Here is a 20,000-nt window from a genome sequence, read left to right as displayed (position 1 = left end):
GGACGTTTTCCTATAGTTGGTGATGTCCTGCAGGCCTCTCCACACTGACGCAGGGTCGTCAGTGTGTTTTTCAGCTTTTCAGAGTAGCTTTTCTCTCTCTCTCTCTCTCTGGCTCTCTCTCTGGCTCTCTCTCTGGCTCTCTCTCTCTCGCCCTCTCTCTTCCTCCACCCATTCTAGCTTTACATAAGCCTAAACTCACCAAAGGCTGATGAACTGCAGCTGTTCCAACTGCTGTGCTGAATATTTAACAATCCCTTCCCCTCTCTCCCCTTCTCCTCCTCTCTCTCCCTCCCTCTCTTTCTCCTCCTCTCTCTCTCTGTCTCACTTTCTTCCCCCCTTTCTCTGCCTCTCTCTATTTCTGCATCGTTCCCCTCCTCTCTCTAAGTCAGCCTAATTTTGACAGTAAATCAATCCCAGTTGACAGTTCTGTCTTCTCTATACTCTCTCTCTCGCTCTCTCTCTCTCTTTCTCTCTTCCTCTCTCTCTCTCTCTCACTCTCTCTTTATCGCTTTCCCTCTCTCTCCATCCTCTCGCAGGCAAACAGCAGAGGATTTTAAGCTCAATTGCTTCTCGCATAAAAACTGCTGCAAGCTACAGGAACTTTAAAAATATACTGACAGACCCATGTGCACTGTGCGTAAGTCTTATTATCTCTCTCTCTCTCTCTCACACACACACACACACACACACACACAAACACACACACATACACTAACAGAAGCAAACACACATGCATACAAACACGCACATAGGCACACAATGATTAAAAATGACACACACATACACACACAGGAAGACACGATCAAACAGAAATATTTCTGCTTCATATCCTTTGGTTTTCTGATTGTGATCTAACTGTGTATGTTATGTGTGTGTGTGTGTGTGTGTGTGTGTGTGTGTGTGTGTGTGTGAGAGAGAGAGAGAGAGAGAGAGAGAGAGAGAGAGAGAGAGTGTGTGTGTGTGGTGTGTGTGTGTGTGTGTGGTGTGTGTGTGTGTGTGTGTGTGTGTGTGTGTGTGTGTGTGTGTGTGTGTGAGTGAGTGACTGAGTGAGTGAGAGAGAGAGAGAGATTGTGTGTGTGTGTGTGTGTTTGTGTTTCCTGTTTCTTTTTTGCTTGACCTCCAATGGCCAGTATAAAGCACCATTGTTATTGTACCATTTGTCATACATTCTTCATTTGTCCGCGCATGATCTTAAATACAAACACTCACTTTAGACAACTGGACCAGATTATCATTTAGCAGGTAAACTAACACATAGAACTGAGCTCCCAAAATAGCTCCACACCCTTCAATCTCACACTCTATTTTAACGACTTTCTCTCTCATACACATACACCACACATGCACTTACGCACGCACGCACGCACACACACACTGTTGTGTGTCCCGTCGGCTAACGCAAGCTCTGAGGCAAAGTGACATGTTTACGTGTTCGCAAGACATACTGAGAAACAGTGTGAGGTCGGGCCCCTGGAGGCCCCTGGGACTGAGGTTGCAGTAGGATTTGCTAAGGTACCTCAAGGCACTCTGAAGCACACTGAGATGCTGTGTTATCATATTTCCGAGGTACGTTGTGAAGTCATAGTGAACCGTGAGGTGCTGAGGTATGTTCACTTGCGTGACAAGGCACATATTGAGATACAGTGTGTTGGTTTGTGGGGTATCGAGACACAGTGAGCTAGCAGGTGCTGAAGTACGTGTATGTGGAGCTACAGTAGTCATGCTCTTTTGTTTATTTCAATCAATCAATCAATTCAATTTTATATAGCGCTTCTCTATATACCCGAAGTCGCTTTACAGAGTCCAGAGTCCAGTAGTCATACACACACAGTCATACCGGTGGTGGTAAGCTACCTCAGTAGCCACAGCTGCCCTGGGGCAGACTGACAGAAGCGTGGCTGCCAATCAGCGCCAACGGCCCCTCCGACCACCACCAACATTCATTCATATTCACACAATGCAATGCATATTTATTTGCATGATGCGGTATGTTGAGATACAGTACATTAAGGTGTATTGAGATATCATGGTCATGAGGTGCTGGAGTACGTTCATTTGCATGATGAGGTATGCGGAGGCACACTGTGGTGTAACGAGACATAGTATATTTATATCGCATTTGGATATTAATCTCCATGATGAGGTACACTGAGACAAAATTAGGTGTATTAGTATATAATGAGGTGTTCTGAGATATATAGAGGTGCAATGAGATATATTGAGGTGTAATAAGATATATTGAGCTGTACTGAGATATATTGAGGTATAATACGATATATTTTGGTGTAATAATATATATTGAGGTATAATAAGATATATTGAAGTGTATGAATATATATTGAGCTGTACTGAGATATTTTGAGTTGTAAAGAGATGTATTGAGGTGTAATAAGATATTTTGAGGTGTACTGACATGAAGTGCTGAAGTATATTCACTCGTATGTTCATTTACATACTCATTTAAGCGATTATATAAGATGAGGTACGTAGTGTGCGATACGATGAGGCACGTGGTGTGAGATAAGATGAGGTACGTAGTGTGCGATACGATGAGGTGCTGTGTGGTGTACGGCGGTAAGATATGATGAGGTACGTTGTGGTGTGAGATATGATGAGGTGCGTTGTGGTGTGAGTTATGATGAGGTACGTTGTGGTGTGCGATATGATGAGGTGTGTTGTGGTGTACGCCGGTGAGATATGATGAGGTGCGCTGTGGTGTGAGATATGATAAGGTACGTTGTGGTGTGAGATATGATTAGTTACGTTGTGGTGTACGCCGTGAGATATGACGAGGTGCGTTGTGGTGTGAGTTATGATTAGGTATGTTGTGGTGTGAGTTATGATTAGGTACGTTGTGGTGTACGCCGGTGAGATATGACGAGGTGCGTTGTGGTGTACGCCGGTGAGATATGACGAGGTGCGTTGTGGTGTACGGCCGTGAGCCAGGCTTACCTGGAAGCCCTTGGGGCTGAGGCTGCGGGGGTTGCTGTTGGCGGTGCGGACCCGTGCCTCCACCCCCCTCACCAGGGGCTCAGAGTCCCGCACGTACTGCAGGTCACGAGACGTCCGCAGGTCCAGCAGCTCCATGGACTGGGTCACGTTCTGAACCTGATCATTAGACACACGCACACACACACACACACACACACACACACACACACACAAACAAACACACATAAATACTAAATCAGCTTTATCTGGAAAACCTTTGTGCAAGATTATGTATAAATAAATATACGCAAATACCAAGCATATTGTGCTATTACAATACACTGAGTCAACAAACACACACACACACACACACACACACACCAAGTCACAGACACAGACACACAGACACACACACACACAGACACACACAGACACACACACACACAGACACACAGACACACACACACACACACAAACAAACACACATAAATACTAAATCAGCTTTATCTGGAAAACCTTTGTGCAAGATTATGTATAAATAAATATACACAAATACCAAGCATATTGTGCTATTACAATACACTGAGTCAACACACACACACACACACACACACACACACACACACACACACACACACACACACACACACACACACACACACCAAGTCACAGTCACAGACACAGACACAGACACACAGACACACAGACACACAGACACACACACACACATACACAACTCCACAAATAGTTACATGTGTATCCAGACAGTATGGGAGTCATGAATGTTTGCGAAAATAATGAACTCATGAATAATGTGTGTTGACACATGTGCCCATCCATTTGGATGCATGCATGAACATGTGAACAGGGATCAAGATAACTTTTATGCACATACAGTATGTGTACATTTGCACAACGGATGTGTATGCATGCCACACACACACACACACACACACACACATACACACACACACACACACACACACAGACACACACACACACAGACACACACACACGCACACATACACACCGAGTCACAGACACAGACACAGATACAGACACAGACACACAGACACACACATACAGACACACACACTGTCTCTCTTAATGCTGTGCACATACAGTATGTGTACTTTTCCACAACTTATATGCATGCATCTCCCCCGCCCCACACAAGCTGTCTCTTCCTTAAGGATGGCTTGATCGCACTCGCACTTGCACACACGCACGCGCACGCGCGCACACACACACACACACACACACACACACACACACACACACAGTGCTAATGATGATTAGGTAGGACAGCAGTAGGGAGTCACAGCAGGGCAGAGTTATCACTCGGTAGAACACACACACAGCTAATTATGATTAATAATTAAACATGGACATGCACAATCACACACACACACACACACACATGAACGCACACACAGACACACACACAGCCATATATATATATATATATACACATTCTCACATACACAAAGACAGAGAGCGGGGAAGAAACATAAACACAAACAGAAACAAATTGCCTCCCCTTCCTCTCTCTCTCTCATACACACACACACACACACAAACACACACACACACACACTCAAACATTGTTTTCTGTTCTTGTTCTGTTTTTAAACTTCAGCTTTTACTGAAATCTCACATAACTCAAAGCAATGTCTTTTCCTTCTGCTAACGCACAGATGCGAGTACAGCTCTCTCGCATAACTCACAAGACACAAACCTTAGCTGAAGATTTACTTGTGTACACTAACTGGGCCATTAATGGACTAAAAACTATTATTTAGTAAGTACAATTTGGGCACCTCTGGGCAAATGACATAATGACAATGAACATCAATTTTGTTTTGTTATGTTTTTTTTTAAAGGAGACTGAGTAATCCCCTGCAGCAAACAGACATTAACAATATAAAAACCTTTCTTCAAATGTTCATGCAGTGATACTTTGTATGCCATGAGCTTAAAAATAGATAGACAAAAAGGATCAGAGTAATTTTGGCATGTGCCAAAGTATTTGTATCTATAGCGACAATCGTCATTACTTATATCTATTGTACTCTATTATACCTTATTTATTATACGGCTCCTCAGAATGTTGCAAAACGTTCCATTGCAAAGAATGAATGGCCACTGCCATTGGCAACAGGTTTTGTGCTTCTAATTCACATCTTCCGTATCATTCCGCACTGATCGTAGCGGAAAGTCATTGTAACTTGAACGCAGCAAGTAATAGGTTGTTACGCAACACCTGCAATTTTAAAGTTCTATTTGCGTGAAGAACTTTTTTTTTCTTAGCAGAAGTCACAAAACTAAAATCATTGAAAATAGGTATTTTGGAGGAATGTCTTCTATCGTTTTGGCAAGTAACTGTATAATAAACAGGATAATGTATAGTCTGCCAGTCAGTATCGGAAAATAAATTTAGGACGAATACAAGACTGCTCCGCTGAGCGTCTGGGTCCTGTTCGTCCCGTCAGGATTTATTTTCCTATACTGACCGGCAGACATTATACCTATTAAACCCACATGTGTGCGCTGATGGGGATAAAACATTATCCCAGATCCCAACTGAACTACACAGGAACACTGCTGAGGTGTAGAGGATGGGAGGGTGTCCTGCAGTTGCACATGTGTCCTGTGTTTAGGCTGGTGTTGCTCCGTGTAAGATGGAGGTTGGCGTCACTATTTAACTGACAGCGAGGACACACCCAGACATGCATGTTAATGCCTGTGGAATCTTTTAGAATACTCTGGTCCTCTTTGTGCTAATGCCTGTGGAATCTTCTAGATTACTCTGGTCCTCTCTGTGCTAATGACTGTAGAATGTTCTAGAATACTCTGGTCCTCTTTGTGCTAATGCCTGTGGAATCTTCTAGATTACTCTGGTCCTCTCTGTGCTGATGCCTGTGGAATCTTCTAGAATACTCTGGTCCTCTCTGTGCTGATGCCTGTGGAATTTTCTAGATTACGCTGGCACTCTCCGGCACACAACTCCAATCCATCACCCAGCCCACCCCTGCTGATTGGCCCTGTCTAACATTTTGTTTCTTCCTTAACATCCTTAATCTCTCTTTCTCTCTTTCCTATCTCTCTCCCTCTCTTTCTCTCAACCTGTCCCCCAGACCATCCTGCATTTGTGCCTGGGTAACGTTCATATCCCCCCCACTCCCTCTCCTTCTCTCTCTTGTTCTCTATCTGTTCAATTCAATTCAATTAAATTCATCATGCTATACTGGCATGACCGTGTCACAAACAATCTTGCCAAGGAGACTTTCTTGCTTTCCATTACGGTCTTCTCTCTCTCTCTCTCTCTCTCTCTCTTTCTTTCTCTTTATCAATCCCTGCATCACTTCAGGAGTGTGACAGATAAACCTAGGGATGCCTGTGTCGAATATGAAGAGAGATCAGTGAAAGATGGATTGAAAAGTTGCTTTAGTCACCCACACATACACACACAGATCTCAAATCTCTTTTTCAAGACATACCCCATGTTAGCTAACAAACAAGAATTTTGCCTCGGGCAACAGAAGTGCATTCTAGCCTGGTGTGTGTGTGTGTGTGTGTGTGTGTGTGTGTGTGTGTCTGTATGCGTGTGTGTGTGTGTGAGTGAGTGTCTGTGTGTGTTCCTCTTTGTCTGTGCATGTGTGTGTGTCTCTCTGTGTCTGTGTATCTGTGTGTGTGTCTGTCTGTGTGTGTGTGTCCTCTGTGTGTGTGTGTGTTCCTTCGTGTGTGTGTGTGTGTGTGTGTGTGTGTGTGTGTGTGTGTGTGTGTGTGTGTGTGTGCGTGCATGCGTGTGTGTGTTCCTCTGTGTGTGTGTGTGTGCATGTGTTCCTCTGCGTCTTTGTGTCTGTGTGTGTGTGTGTGTGTGTGTGTGTGTGTGGGTGGGAGATAATGTAGTGCATCAGAATGCATATGCCACCATGGGGAGAGTTTTAATTATTCACACCGCCTTGCTGTCAGAACTCCAGCACCCTCCACCTAAGCCCTGCTGTCTGCCTGCGTGCCTGTCTGTCTGTCTGTCTCCCTGTCTGCCTAATCATCTTTCTGTGTGTCTGTCCATCCACCTGTTTCTCTTATTATCTGCCTGTCTGTTTGTCTGTGGGCCTTCCTGTCTGTGTGTCTGTATATATGTCTGTGTCTCCTGCATATGTCTTTGTCTTTCTGTCTGGCTATTTCTTATCATCTGTCTGTGTACCTGTCTGTCTGTCTTGCGCATTGGTAAATATACGCATCTGTCTGTGTATCTATCTGTCTCTCTTCTCTTCATCATCTCTGTTTATCTGTTCTCGTGTTTGTCGGCATATCAGTCCATCTTGTCTATCTGTCTACCTGTCTGTCTGTCTCTCTACCTTACTGTCTGTGTATCTCTGTCTTACAGAAATGCCTGTCTTTCTCTCTCTCTGTCTCGATGGGACAATTTGTACTATTATTATTATTATTATTATTATTATTATAGTATTGCAGATGTGTGCATTGCTATGACACTACAGTAGGTTCGGACCTCCTGAGAGTCTGTTCAGTGTTAAAGCACTGAAGGTGTCAAATTGAGGCATGAGCTAACATCACAAGAATTGTGGGTAACTTCTTCTTTATCATCATCATCATCATCATCATCATTGTCATACAGCTATAGTTATTTTGGTAACACTTAGTATATCCAAAGAATGTTGAGATCATAAACAATCTTAAATCTTTTTAAAAACAAAACATCTAAGAACTAAAATAAAATAAACACAAACTTATCAATAAAACAATATTTACAACAATAGTTCTCCAGCACCGGCTTGGCTATTTAGCAGGAAAGGACAGCCTTTCAATAGCTCAGCTTTACAGGCAATGGAGCAGTATTTAGCAGGAAGCAGATATCTCCATCCCAGCCTTCTGCTAGTGCTTGATTCTAAAAAAGGAAAGATAAACCCTTCTCTCTCTTTTCTCTATGTATTATATCCTCTCCATGTTCTTTGTTTAATTTAGCAGTGTTGTGATGTGAATCTGCTTCTCCTATCTGCTCATTCCCTGTGCTGTGTATCTCTCCTGTCGGCGGGCCCTGCACGTATCCCTGATAAATGGACCAGAGGCCAAGGCTGAGACTACATCCTCTGCAAGTTAAGGTGGTTGGACCTGACATCTCTCTCTATCTCTCTCTTTCTCTTTCTCTTTCCTGGCCTCCCTTTCTCACTCTCTCTTTCTCTCCTGGCCTCCCTACCTCACTCTTTCTCTCTCTTTTTCACTCTTACTCTCTCTCTCCTGGCCTCCCTTCCTCACTCTTTCTCTCTCTCTCTCCTGGCCTCCCTTCCTCACTCTTTCTCTCTCTCTCTCCTGGCCTCCCTTTCTCACTCTTTCTCACTCTCTCTCTCTCTCCTGGCCTCCCTACCTCACTCTTTCTCTCTCTTTTTCACTCTTACTCTCTCTCTCCTGGCCTCCCTTCCTCACTCTTTCTCTCTCTCTCTCCTGGCCTCCCTTTCTCACTCTTTCTCACTCTCTCTCTCTCTCCTGGCCTCCCTTTCTCACTCTTTCTCTCTCTCTCTCTCTCTCTCTCCTGGCCACCCTTCCTCACTCTTTCTCTCTCTCTCTCCTGGCCTCCCTTCCTCACTCTTTCTCTCTCAGCCCACTGCTGACTCCCTCTGAAACTCTTCCTTTCTTTCTCTCTGGTCTTCCTCTCTATCAGTCACACATCCTGTCTTCTCTTATTCTACATCCTCTGCAAGTTCACTAGCTCTCCCCCCGGAATGCTTATGCAATGCATCCGAGACTTGATAATAAGCACGTTTTGGCTTGGTAGCAGGCCGTGGTCCTGTGATGCCTGTAGCAGAGATTGCGTGTGTGCGATGTCCGCTGACACCCCCTATGAATAACGGGGAACGTGAGCTGAGAGCTCAATACTGGCTCATGTCAAAGACAGGGCATTAGCATTTTACCCTCATTTACCTCTCACTGTTGTCTGGTTAATGTGAGCTCAGAGAAAGATGGAGGATGAATGGGAAGGAGCAGGTGGGATACTCTGCTACGCCGGAGCGCGTAACCTGGTAGTCAGGCAAAGATGGTTTAAATCTCATAGAATGCGGATGTTGGATGAGTGACAGCTGTCAATCATCCCTATGGGCTCCTCCCAGGCTTTGTTTAGAGAGACATCTCTCTCTCTCACACTCTCTCTATATCTCTCTCTATTTCTCTCTCTCTATCTGTCTCTCTCTCACTCTCTTTATGTCTCTCTCTCTCAATCAATCTAACCATCTCTCTCTCTCTCACTCTTTCTATGTCTCTCTCTCGCTCTGTTACTCTCTCTCTCGCTCTCTTTCTCTCTGTTACTCTCTCTCTAGCTTTCCCCTCAGTTCTCATCTCCTTCTCTCTTGGTCCACCCACTACATTCTCCCCCTCAACCTCCTTTCTTCCCCTCTTTACTCTCTCTCTCTCTATCAGTCTTCCTCTCTATCTCTATCTCTCTCTATTAGTCTTCCTCTCTCTCTCTATCTCCCTCTCTATCAGTTTTCCTCTTGTCTATTCCCTCATCGTACCACCTTTCCATGTTAAAGTGGTGATCGTTGACCTTCTGCATCTCTCATTATTTTGCTCTCCCTCTCTCTCTCTCTCTCCCTCCCTCTCTCTGTCTCTCTCTGTAGTTTAGCAGTAAGAAGGAGTTGTCGGACATGAACATGTGGTATCGGCATCTATAATGAACCACATGATAGTTGTTTTTTGAGTAAGGTTGAAAGAGGTAATTAAGTGGTTCAAATGGGCACTAAAATGAACTATATCTCTGTTCTGGTTCTCCCTCTGAAAATCACTTAATCTAATGAATCCGTTTATTATGGATGAGTTGTTAGTTGGGCTGTACTGCTGGTGTCGGTTGAGGCTGATAGTGCCGAGTTGGTCGCGTGTGAGGTAGGATATTTGGCTCTGCCTGCAGAGAGGCAAGTGGCTGTGAATGGGATTAAGGAACGAACTGGCAGTGCCTGAGCCTGTGAATGGGATTAAGGAACGAACTGGCAGTGCCTGAGCCTGGAGAGGCCGTTGTGACGTTAAGAGTGTAGGGATTGGTGGAGACAAATCTGGCAAACGTGGAGTCACCAAAGAAAAGTGACTTAACTGACCTTAAACAGTGGCACCCCGTGTCTCTCTTGTGCATTGACTATAAAGTCTTTTCCAAAGCATTTGCTACCAGAGTGGGAAAAGTGATGGAGCAAATTATACATTGTATAGTACACTGTGTTCATGGCAGGTCAAATTTTTATGATATTTTATTCCATTATTTTGGGTTCCTTCAGAACTAATGGAATTTAGTGTGGCTAGTGGCAAACGGTGTCAAAGTGATCATCAAAAAAAAGACCAGTGTGGAAGTCTTTATACAAGCCCCTAACTCAACAAGCAGGGGATTTACAGTGGAGGTTATTGCATGGGGTTTTGGCTGTGAACTCTTTTTATTTCTGTTTTAAATCCAAATGTAAGCCATGAATGCTCTTTTTTTCCGAAAGGGAGACTGTTTTTCATGCTTCAGATTGAATCCTTCGTTTAATTTGTTAACAAGGTTATTTGAGGTTTTTCAGATTTTCAGATTTTTATTTCTGGGGTTTAAATATGTCCGGAAAGAGCATTAATCAATTTCATTCTGTGGAATGCCAAAATGGCTATTAATATTAGTAGGGAAAAATAAGATTGTGCAGGACTCCGATGATGTAATAGACATCGAGTCACCCCACCCGGACTCAAACCCGGGTCTACAGGGTGCCAAACATGCGCTCTGACCGCGAAGCTATCCCGACCTTTAACATTTGGTGGCAGTGGTGGGATCCAGTGGCTGCCAGCGGCTCAAGGAGTTGATCCGGAGAAGAACACGCATCAAAGCCTTGAAGTCCATACTGCGGATGTGTCTGACTATGGAGCAGCCTGGTATCAGTGACTCGCCTTTCTGTGGATTCCCGTATAGAGAATATGCACAGGCATCCCCGAGCTATGTCCGGGGGATGCGGGAGGAGCTGGACCAGCTGAGCTCCATGGGCCCCGACCAGCTAGGCAAGCCCCAGACACCACAGAAGATGTTGTATTACATCCGGCACACGTCTCCAGGCCGCATCCGGCAGACCTCTACCAGGGTTCCAGCGCGACTGACGAGTACGCTGAAGCAAGAGGTACAGGCCAAGCTGGAGAGGGAGATGATGCAGCCGTCGCACAGTGAGTGGTGCAGTCCTGTGGTCCTTGTTGGAAAAAAGGGACGACGGAATCTCCACTTCTATGTGGTCTTTTCACAGCATGTAATGTTATTGCGGACTTTCTTTCGCGTCAGCACACCGACGCTCACTCTTACGGTACGCATGGCGATCGTCGCGGCAGTAATACACTGCCTCCATATACAGACTTGTAAGCGTGTGCAAATGTTTGCTGTTATATGTTGTATGTCTGTTATCCGTGTCCATATACAGTTACGTATGTATGTTAATCCGATCATTCCTCATCCAAACTTCCGTGAATGTTGCGCTTGCTTTCTACAATCATTATACCTCTACAGTTTAAATAACCACACCATACCAATGTCTTGTGTTAAATGTTCCATTTATTTAGGTTAAAAAAATCATACATCATTGTCATATTTCATACTGTTGTCCTACCGTTGTTTAGTGTCTCCTCGTGAGTTTGTCGAGCATATGTCGAGCGTGATAAGCGCGAGTTTTATACTTCCGGATTATCCCGAATTGTTTATAAACTCTTGGCTGATTTCTTATGTGTCGGCTATGCCGTCACAAAGCCATCATTTCTACCCTAGTGTAGTCCCTTTTCCCAGCTGTATGGGACTGCTGATTTGAGCCACAGGTGTTGGTGCCTGCGGATGACACACCTGCAGGTAATAATTGGCATGAGCCAATTGCAGGAGAGTGTCTCGGCTATTTAAACGTGTCTTTTCATTTGTTAGAGAGTTGCCGTTTCATAAAGACGTAAGTCTTTGGAGCTCTCACCATGGACTAGTTAAGGCGGTCCTTTTATATGACAGAGAAAGCTAGAGGGCTTTAAGGACTGTGTGTGTGTAGTTATGTACTGCTTTGCTAGTTAATTCTCATGTAAAGTAGTATTTATTGTTACACCATGCTTTTTTATTGCTCTTAGCTTGACTGTTCTCTCCCTTGTACGTCGCTTTGGACAAAAGCGTCTGCTAAATGACTAAATGTAAATGGAAGTCGACTTCTATTTTGCTTTGGCCATTTATTTTCATTATTGAAACGTTTTGCTTTATATTTATTATTGTCATTGTTTTACCGCCTTTTGACCTTATTTGGAGAAATAAAAACTCCATCTTCTTAACATCTATAACCTCCTGAGTCCTCCTTCGAGTCTTACATCTTGCTCTAACCACAGAAGCTATATATATATATATGTATATTATATTCTGTCTCCCTCTCCCTCTCTCTTCCTCCTTGCTTCACTTATGGCATCTTTCTCTCTCTTTATCATTCTCTCTCACTTCCTCTCTTCCCTTTCTACCCCATGCTTTCTCTCTCTTCTTTCTCTCTCTTTATTATTCTCTCTCACTTCCTGTTTCCCTTTCTACCCCATGCCCATCTACTCCACTCTTCTTTTCAAGTTCTCACTCTCTCTCTTTCTCTTTTCCATCTCTCTTTCTGTCTCTCTTTCTCTCCATCTCCTCCTCTTTGCTTTATCTACTGCATCCTTCTAATCTTTCATATCCCTCTTTCTTTCTCCCGTTCTCATTCCTCTTTTTCCATTCCTCTGTTTCCGTCCCCCTCTTTCAACCCCCCCAGCCAATCTCTCTCTCTCTTCCTACCCGCTGTAAGACAAGGTGAAGGCAATTGACCTTTTGCATCTGCTTCATACTCTTCCTTTTTTATCTCTCTCCCTAAATTAAAAAATGTTCTCTCCCTCTGTCTCATAGATTTCCTCTCTCTCTCTACCACTTTCACTCCTTTTCTCTTTCAATCTTCTAATTCGCTCCCCCTAAACTCTCTCCATTTTCCCAAACTCTTCTTCTTTCTCTGTGTGTCCCCTCTCTCTCCCTGTCTCTTGCTCCCTCCACCGCTCTCTCTCTCTCTCTCTCACTGTTCTCTCTCCCTCCTTCCCTCCCTCCAACCCTCTCGTTCACTAATTCTCTCTCCCTGTCCCACTCCTTGATTCATTCATCAGGGTTAAATTACCCATGATCCCCCTGGGGCAACTCTGGGAGCGCTTCATCTTATTAGTGCTCAATGAGACCCTCTGTCAGGCCACAGACATTAATCAGGGAGAGATAGAGGGGAGTGAGAGAGAGAGAGATAGAGAGAGAGAGAGAGAGGGAGAGAGAGAGGGAGAGGGAGAGGGAGTGAGAGAGAGGGAGAGAGAGAGGGAGAGAGAGAGAGAGAGAGAGAGATAGAGGGAGGGAGATACACACGGAGAGAGAGAGAGAGGGGGGATAGATACGGAGAGAGAGAGATGGAGAGAGAGAGAGGGACATAGACAGAGAGAGAGAGAGAGAGAGAGAGAGAGAGAGATAGAGGGAGGGAGATACACACGGAGAGAGAGAGAGAGGGGATAGATACACACGGAGAGAGAGAGATGGAGAGAGAGAGAGGGAGGGAGATACACACGGAGAGAGAGAGAGAGGGGGGATAGATACGGAGAGAGAGAGATGGAGAGAGAGAGAGGGACATAGACAGAGAGAGAGAGAGAGAGAGAGAGAGAGATATAGAGGGAGGGAGATACACACGGAGAGAGAGAGAGAGGGGGGATAGATACACACGGAGAGAGAGAGATGGAGAGAGAGAGGGACATAGACAGAGAGAGAGAGATAGAGGGAGGGAGATACACACGGAGAGAGAGAGAGAGGGGGATAGATACGGAGAGAGAGAGATGGAGAGAGAGAGAGGGACATAGACAGAGAGAGAGAGAGAGAGAGAGAGAGATAGAGGGAGGGAGATACACACGGAGAGAGAGAGAGAGGGGGGATAGATACACACGGAGAGAGAGAGATGGAGAGAGAGAGAGGGACATAGAGAGAGAGAGAGAGAGAGAGAGAGAGAGGAAGAGAGAAAGAGAGAGGGAGGGAAACTGTGCAACTATGCACAAACGTGGTCAATTTATGTTTGTGTCCTGGTTTGAATGAGAGATGGCTGATGTTTAAAACCCCTTTTACTAACCCAACACATGCATGCAGAACACCGAACGAGGCTACTATGTAGTCCTGCCCCAACTCCACACACACCTACCTCAACTACACACTCCCTATAGTAAAGGAGCACCAAGGCGACTATGTAGTCCTACCACAACTACTCACACACTATAGTAAAGAAGCACCGAGTACATAAACACATGTCACCAGATAAACAACCGACTACGATTATTATCAACTGACAACAGATCTTTGAATCTCTCTGCGTGAAAAAAGTCCAACATTATCAGTGACTTGGAAAAAAAAGGCATATTCAACTATGATTCTCGAGTCTAAGGCCTAAGGCCTTAAACATTTTGGCCCGATTCACAATTGTCCTCCAATCAATTGCTCTTCAAGATGGATAGCTTGCCCTTTCAAAAGACTTGCAACCGGTGCTGTGCAGACAAGCACAGTACCGCATCGGATTTGATCTCTCAACCACGGACATAGGAGGCTGGCGTGATAGCTAGGAGACTAAAACCCATGGGTTCTAGTGTCTGTTACTAGCACGTCTCTTAAGGTGTTGGGGAGTGAGTTTTACTTACTGCACAGCAATGTACCTGCTGTCTACCATTACACACAGTTCCTTCTTTCGCCAGGAGTACTTGACTCCAAAGACAAACATTGTGCTTGAACTGTGAGACCCTGAAGATTCTTCCTCAGTTAGAACCTTGAACTGTGGACCCTGAAGATTCTTCCTCAGTTAGAACCTTGAACTGTGACACCCTGAAGATTCTTCCCCAGAATAGAACCTTGAACTGTGAGACCCTGAAGATTCTTCCTCAGTTAGAACCTTGAACTGTGACACCCTGAAGATTCTTCCTCAGTTGTATCAACAGTGTACTAGAGACCTGAGAGACAACCTTGCTTATTTCCCAACTGCTTGCTCATTGACTGCATCAGTCAGTTCACTGAAAGACAAAGGTCACACTGTTAGTCCTCTGCCAGGTTTGGAACCCCCTCCAAGAGCTGTTCCACTGTACCCAGTTCACAGGTCTCAGCAGAGTAGAGGTCCTGACAGAACCCCAAAGCACCATCCCAAAATATTAAGTGTGTGATTAGCATCTTCTCAGCCCTCTTCTTCTCAACGGGCAAAGAGGAAAGATGTTAATACATCCATGTCATTAAACTGCGTGAACTAGGCTCGGACTATAGCACCGTGACATCTCTATCAGGCCAGAGTTGGGGATTGATCCCGGATTGCTAACCCAGTGATTAGTCCACTGAGCAATCAAGTGCAGAGATACTGTTTAAAACTTGGTATTTTCCTATTTTTAAAATTAAGAATTAATCAAAAGCTCAGAAAATCCAATCAAAAAACAAAAAGTATCTCAAGAAATCCAGGCAGTTAATTCCGGGGAACTCAAACACGTCAAAGAAACAGTCCAAGGTCAGCAGGTCCTTCCACAGGTTCCTCGGCTGCGTTTCATTTCTCTCAGTAACTTAAGCCGCGTCCACTTCTCTCTTGCTGAGGTCTAGGATCTCTTGTTTGATTACTTTTATCTTCCTTTTCAGTTCACATGATTGGTGTTCTGTTGGCTGAACTCTGGACCTGCCTCTTACCCACATCGCACCACTGACTTTGAAAATAAATTAAGTTAAAAAAAAATTCTCTCTCCAGGCCTCCCAGAAAAGGGTGAAAGAAAGTACAAAGTTGTGATCCTGCAGTATCTTAGTGTTAGTGAAAACCCAGTGGGACATTTACATTTACATTTAGCAGACGCTTTTATCCAAAGCGACTTACATATGTGCGACTTACAATGTATACACATTTTACATTTTTACACTGATGGCACACTGCACATCAGGAGCAATTAGGGGTTCAGTGTCTTGCTCAAGGACGCTTCGACAGGGAATCGAACTAGCAACCTTCTGATTACTAACCGACTTCTTTACCTCCTGTACCACTGTCGCCCCCGTGGTAGGTATGTGGAGTGGTGGGAGAAAAATGTAATGTGACAGATTAGATGACAGAAAGGTGGCCTGTGGAACCGCTGGATGTAGATCCAAGCATTGCTCCTGACAGTACAATAGAGCCACACATCACCCAAGTGTTGTCACGGAACGGACCGACACAGAGATGGTAATCCTTGAGAAACAGAGTTTATTGCAAATGGAACAGCCAGGGACAAACGAGAGACAGACCACAGGTTGTAGGGCACACAGATGACGAGGAAACAGATCCTCTTGCACATAGGCAAAAGGGAGTGAAGGGAGTGCCAGGTATAAGTAGGGACAGTGACAGGTGTGGGTGATTAGTAAACAGGTGTGGGTGATTAGTAAACAGGTGTGGGTGATTAGTAAACAGGTGAGTGTGAACGCGGTGCAGGTGAGCGGTGAGAGTCTGAGTGTGAGTGAGTGCTGAAGGGGGCGCGGCCAGAGCGGAGCTCAGTAGGAACGTGACAAGTATACAGCATATCGCTACTTTGTCCTTCACTTTCATGGAGGTGATTGAATATTGATCGGATGGAAGATGGAAAGTACAGCCAGGTTATAATTATTGAAAAAGAAAAAAGTTGAAAAATAAAAAAAGTATTTCTGTCTATAGTTTTTTTTAAACTTGGTCTGTTACCAACATAAACCTTGGATAGCCTCAATTGTAAGTTTAATTGATGGGCAATAGAGGATGTATTTCTATGAAATGGTTGCCTATATTACTAGGAACTACGCAATTATCTCTTACAAACTAAAACGGTCACAACTACACGGTACGTAGTTGATGGGTAATAATGGAGTATTGCAGCTGTAGTTTCTCTGTATTTACTTACTCATTACATGTGGTAATTACCCAATAATACACTATCATTTGCCATATATTTACCATATACTTAATTAGTATGTCATTCAAGGACTGTAAAAGGATGTTGTCTGCATTAGCAACGGAGTCACCAGTTTGACCAGCAGTAGATTCATTAACTTTCTCTTTGTTATGCTCAACATTCCCATCATTACCTTCTTGGAGCCTGGCTGCTGTCATTAGGATCAACGCTATCATTAAACTACCACAGCCCTCTGCTAGCATTCCTGTGATTTCCGAACTGCATTCTTGTTAACTTCTGAATCAGCTGACGGATTTACATTTTTCCACGGACAATTCTGCCTAGTGTGCCCTTGGTGAGTATTGCCTCCAAACTAATGTAAATAATGTATTCCTTGCCGATTCCCGACACATTTAAGGGATTGAACTGAGAGTTAAGAATCATAACAAGGACATTATGTGTTTCGTTTAGGTATTTTCACAACCAAGCAGAATCTTGTTGGTGGTGTACTTAATTGAAAAAATTACCGTTTTGTGTTTCGTAAATGATAACGACAACACAAACTTCTTTGAAGGATTGGACAAGGGTAACACAGACTGAAACACATTGTTGATCGTCAGCCCCTATCCAATTAATTGGTCAACAAAATGGGTTTCTGAGAGAAAAACAAGAACAACAGGTTTATTAATTCAAGACGCCAATCTGATGTCTGATACACTGACCTCATTACAAACGGCAACTAGGCAACCCTCCGCAGAACCAAAGTGTCACACTTACAGCCATGACAGAGAGTACGATTGGAGAGATCTCCACCTGTGTCCTTTGTAAAAGAGTATTTGATGACCCTCAGAAGCTCAAAGCCACAGATCTATCCCCCTAAACCTTTACGCAGGCTAATAGAATAATAAGATAATAGAAAGTTCAGATAGACTGAGGGGGGGGGGGGAGAGACAGTAAGCCAGACAGAGTCTGTCAGCAGCCACTCTCTCCACACTAGGGGTGGGGGAAAAAATCGATTTTTCGATTTCTCTCGATTATCTCTAGAACGATTCCGTCTCGATTCAGAAAAGTTCATAATCGATTTTTTAATAAAAAAATAAAAAATTAAAAAAATTAAATTTTTTTTTTTTACACATCCATTTTGTGTTGAAATGCAAGCTGCATCGATTATTGCATTGTTCATTGAAAGTCATAATTGTGACAAGGAAAAGCTTTTTCTCTAATAAAAAATAGAGAAGGTAATTCATCTGTTGATTTTCTTTAATTATCAAACACAAAGTAGGAAGTGATTTGAGACTCTGAGTAGCAAACTCAAATGTTTAAAAATCGACATGCATCGATAATCGTTTTATCGGTTTAGAATTGATAATCGATAATCGGTTTTGAATCGATAATCGGTTTAGAATCGATAATCGGTTTAGAATCGAATCGTTGACCACTGAATCGGAATCGAATCGAATCGTGAGGTGCCAAGAGATTCCCACCCCTACTCCACACTGCCCACAATCCCCGAGAGAATGTGTGCAATATAGTGTGTGTGTGTGTGTGTATGTGTGTGTGTGCCTGCATAAGTAAGAAACACAGAGATTAACTCTTTCTATATTCCTCCCCTCTTCTCACACGCACACACACACACACAGGATGGAAGAACGCGCCACCCTCTCCACCCCTCCCGCATCTCAAACCTCCTGTCCTGATTTGGTGGTTGGGGCTGCTACTCATCCACCCTTCCCCTCTCACATGTCAAACCTCCCATTCTCATTGGTGAAACTGACTACCACGTACCCTCTACACACCCCCACCCCCATGGGTTGATGGGTCTGCTACTCACATTCACCACCCCAAGGTCTGACTGCTGGGTGGTTGGCTCTACCAAATCACCCTCCCATTCCCTCCCACATGCCAAGCCTCCCTCTCTCCGATTGGCTGGAGCGGCTGCCACTCACTCACCCTCTCTGTGAGGTGTCGCAGCTGCCGGTTGCGGGGGTCTCTGCTGCAGGGCGTCTGGGCGGGAGCCACCACGGTGCACACGCACTTCCCCTCGACGTCCGCCACCGATGTGTACACCTGCCAGCCCTCATCAGGACCAGGATACAGAGCCTGGAGAGGGGGGCAGGGGAAAGAGGGGGAATGAGAGGGAGGACAGAGATAGGAGACAGAGAGGTAGCGAGAGAGAGGGAGGAGAGAAAGAGAGGGAGAAGAGAAGAGAAAGAGGACAAAGCAGGGTAGAATGAGAGATAGAGTAGGGGTGAGAGAGAGCGAGGGTGGGAGAGAGAGATGGAGGAGAGACATGGAGGAGAGAGATGGAGGAGAGAGATGGAGAGAGAGAGGGAGAGAGAGATACGGGGAGAGAGAGGGAGAGAGAGATAGAAGACAAAGAGATAGCGAGAGAGAGGGAGGAGAGGAAGAGAGGGAGGAGAGAAGAGAAGGAAGACAAAACAGGGTAGAAGGAGGGAAAGAGGAGAGGATAGAGAGAGAAGTGGAGGAGGGAGATGGAGGAGAGTGATGGAGGAGACAGGAGGAATACAGGAGAAAGAGGGGGAATGAGAGAGGGAGGACAGAGATAGAAGACAGAGAGGTAGCGGGAGAGAGGGAGGAGAGAAAGAGAGGAATGACAGTGGAGGAGAGAAGAGAAGGAGGACAAAGCAGGGTAGAAGGAGAGAAAGAGCAGAGGAGAGAGAGAGAGAGAGAGAGAGAGAGAGATAGAGGAGGGAGATGGAGGAGAGTGGACAAAAGGATTTCTGATTAGCCAGATCAATCAGACAAGGAGAGAAAAAGAAGTTCCACTTCTCAACACCACTTCGGTGATACATTTAACCAACTGAATTAGATTTTGAATTACATTTGAATTAGAAAGGGACAGAGAGCGACAGAGAGAGAGAGAGAGAGAGAGAGAAAGAGAGAGTTTATTCTACACTATCTCTATTCAGCAGAGGTTGTGGACACTTTCGGACAAAGACATCTGGACACCACCTTGCTGTTGCCATATTCCTGCCCAATCTTTTTCATGGCCATACAGCACACCGAATTGAAAATAAATTGAATGTTGTCAGTGTGTACAAGAAAGAACAAGGTGGGTTGTGAAAGAGCGAGAGAGAGAGAGAGAGAGAGAGAGAGAAAAAAAGAGAGAGAGAGAAAGAGAGAGAGAGAAAGAGAGAGAGCAA

At 44.5% G+C, this 20,000-nt stretch overlaps 1 protein-coding gene across 2 annotated transcripts in view; it reads right to left on the bottom strand.

The window, feature by feature from the left end:
* LOC105909541 (noelin-2-like) overlaps positions 1-20,000 on the bottom strand; it is a 74,103-nt gene that overhangs the window by 31,206 nt on the left and 22,897 nt on the right. For both annotated transcript variants that reach the window (XM_042703548.1, XM_031562346.2), the window contains exons 2-3: positions 18,787-18,936; positions 2,953-3,108 (exon numbers count right to left, since the gene is read on the bottom strand). In XM_042703548.1, coding sequence (XP_042559482.1) covers positions 2,953-3,108; positions 18,787-18,936 — 306 coding nt within the window. The remainder of the gene's footprint in view (positions 1-2,952; positions 3,109-18,786; positions 18,937-20,000) is intronic.

The sequence above is a fragment of the Clupea harengus genome, chromosome 24 (assembly GCF_900700415.2).
Source record: "Clupea harengus chromosome 24, Ch_v2.0.2, whole genome shotgun sequence".
Classification (NCBI taxonomy): domain Eukaryota; kingdom Metazoa; phylum Chordata; class Actinopteri; order Clupeiformes; family Clupeidae; genus Clupea; species Clupea harengus.
The sequence above is the reverse complement of the archived record's forward strand: the minus strand, read 5'-3'. Positions and strand labels throughout refer to the sequence as shown.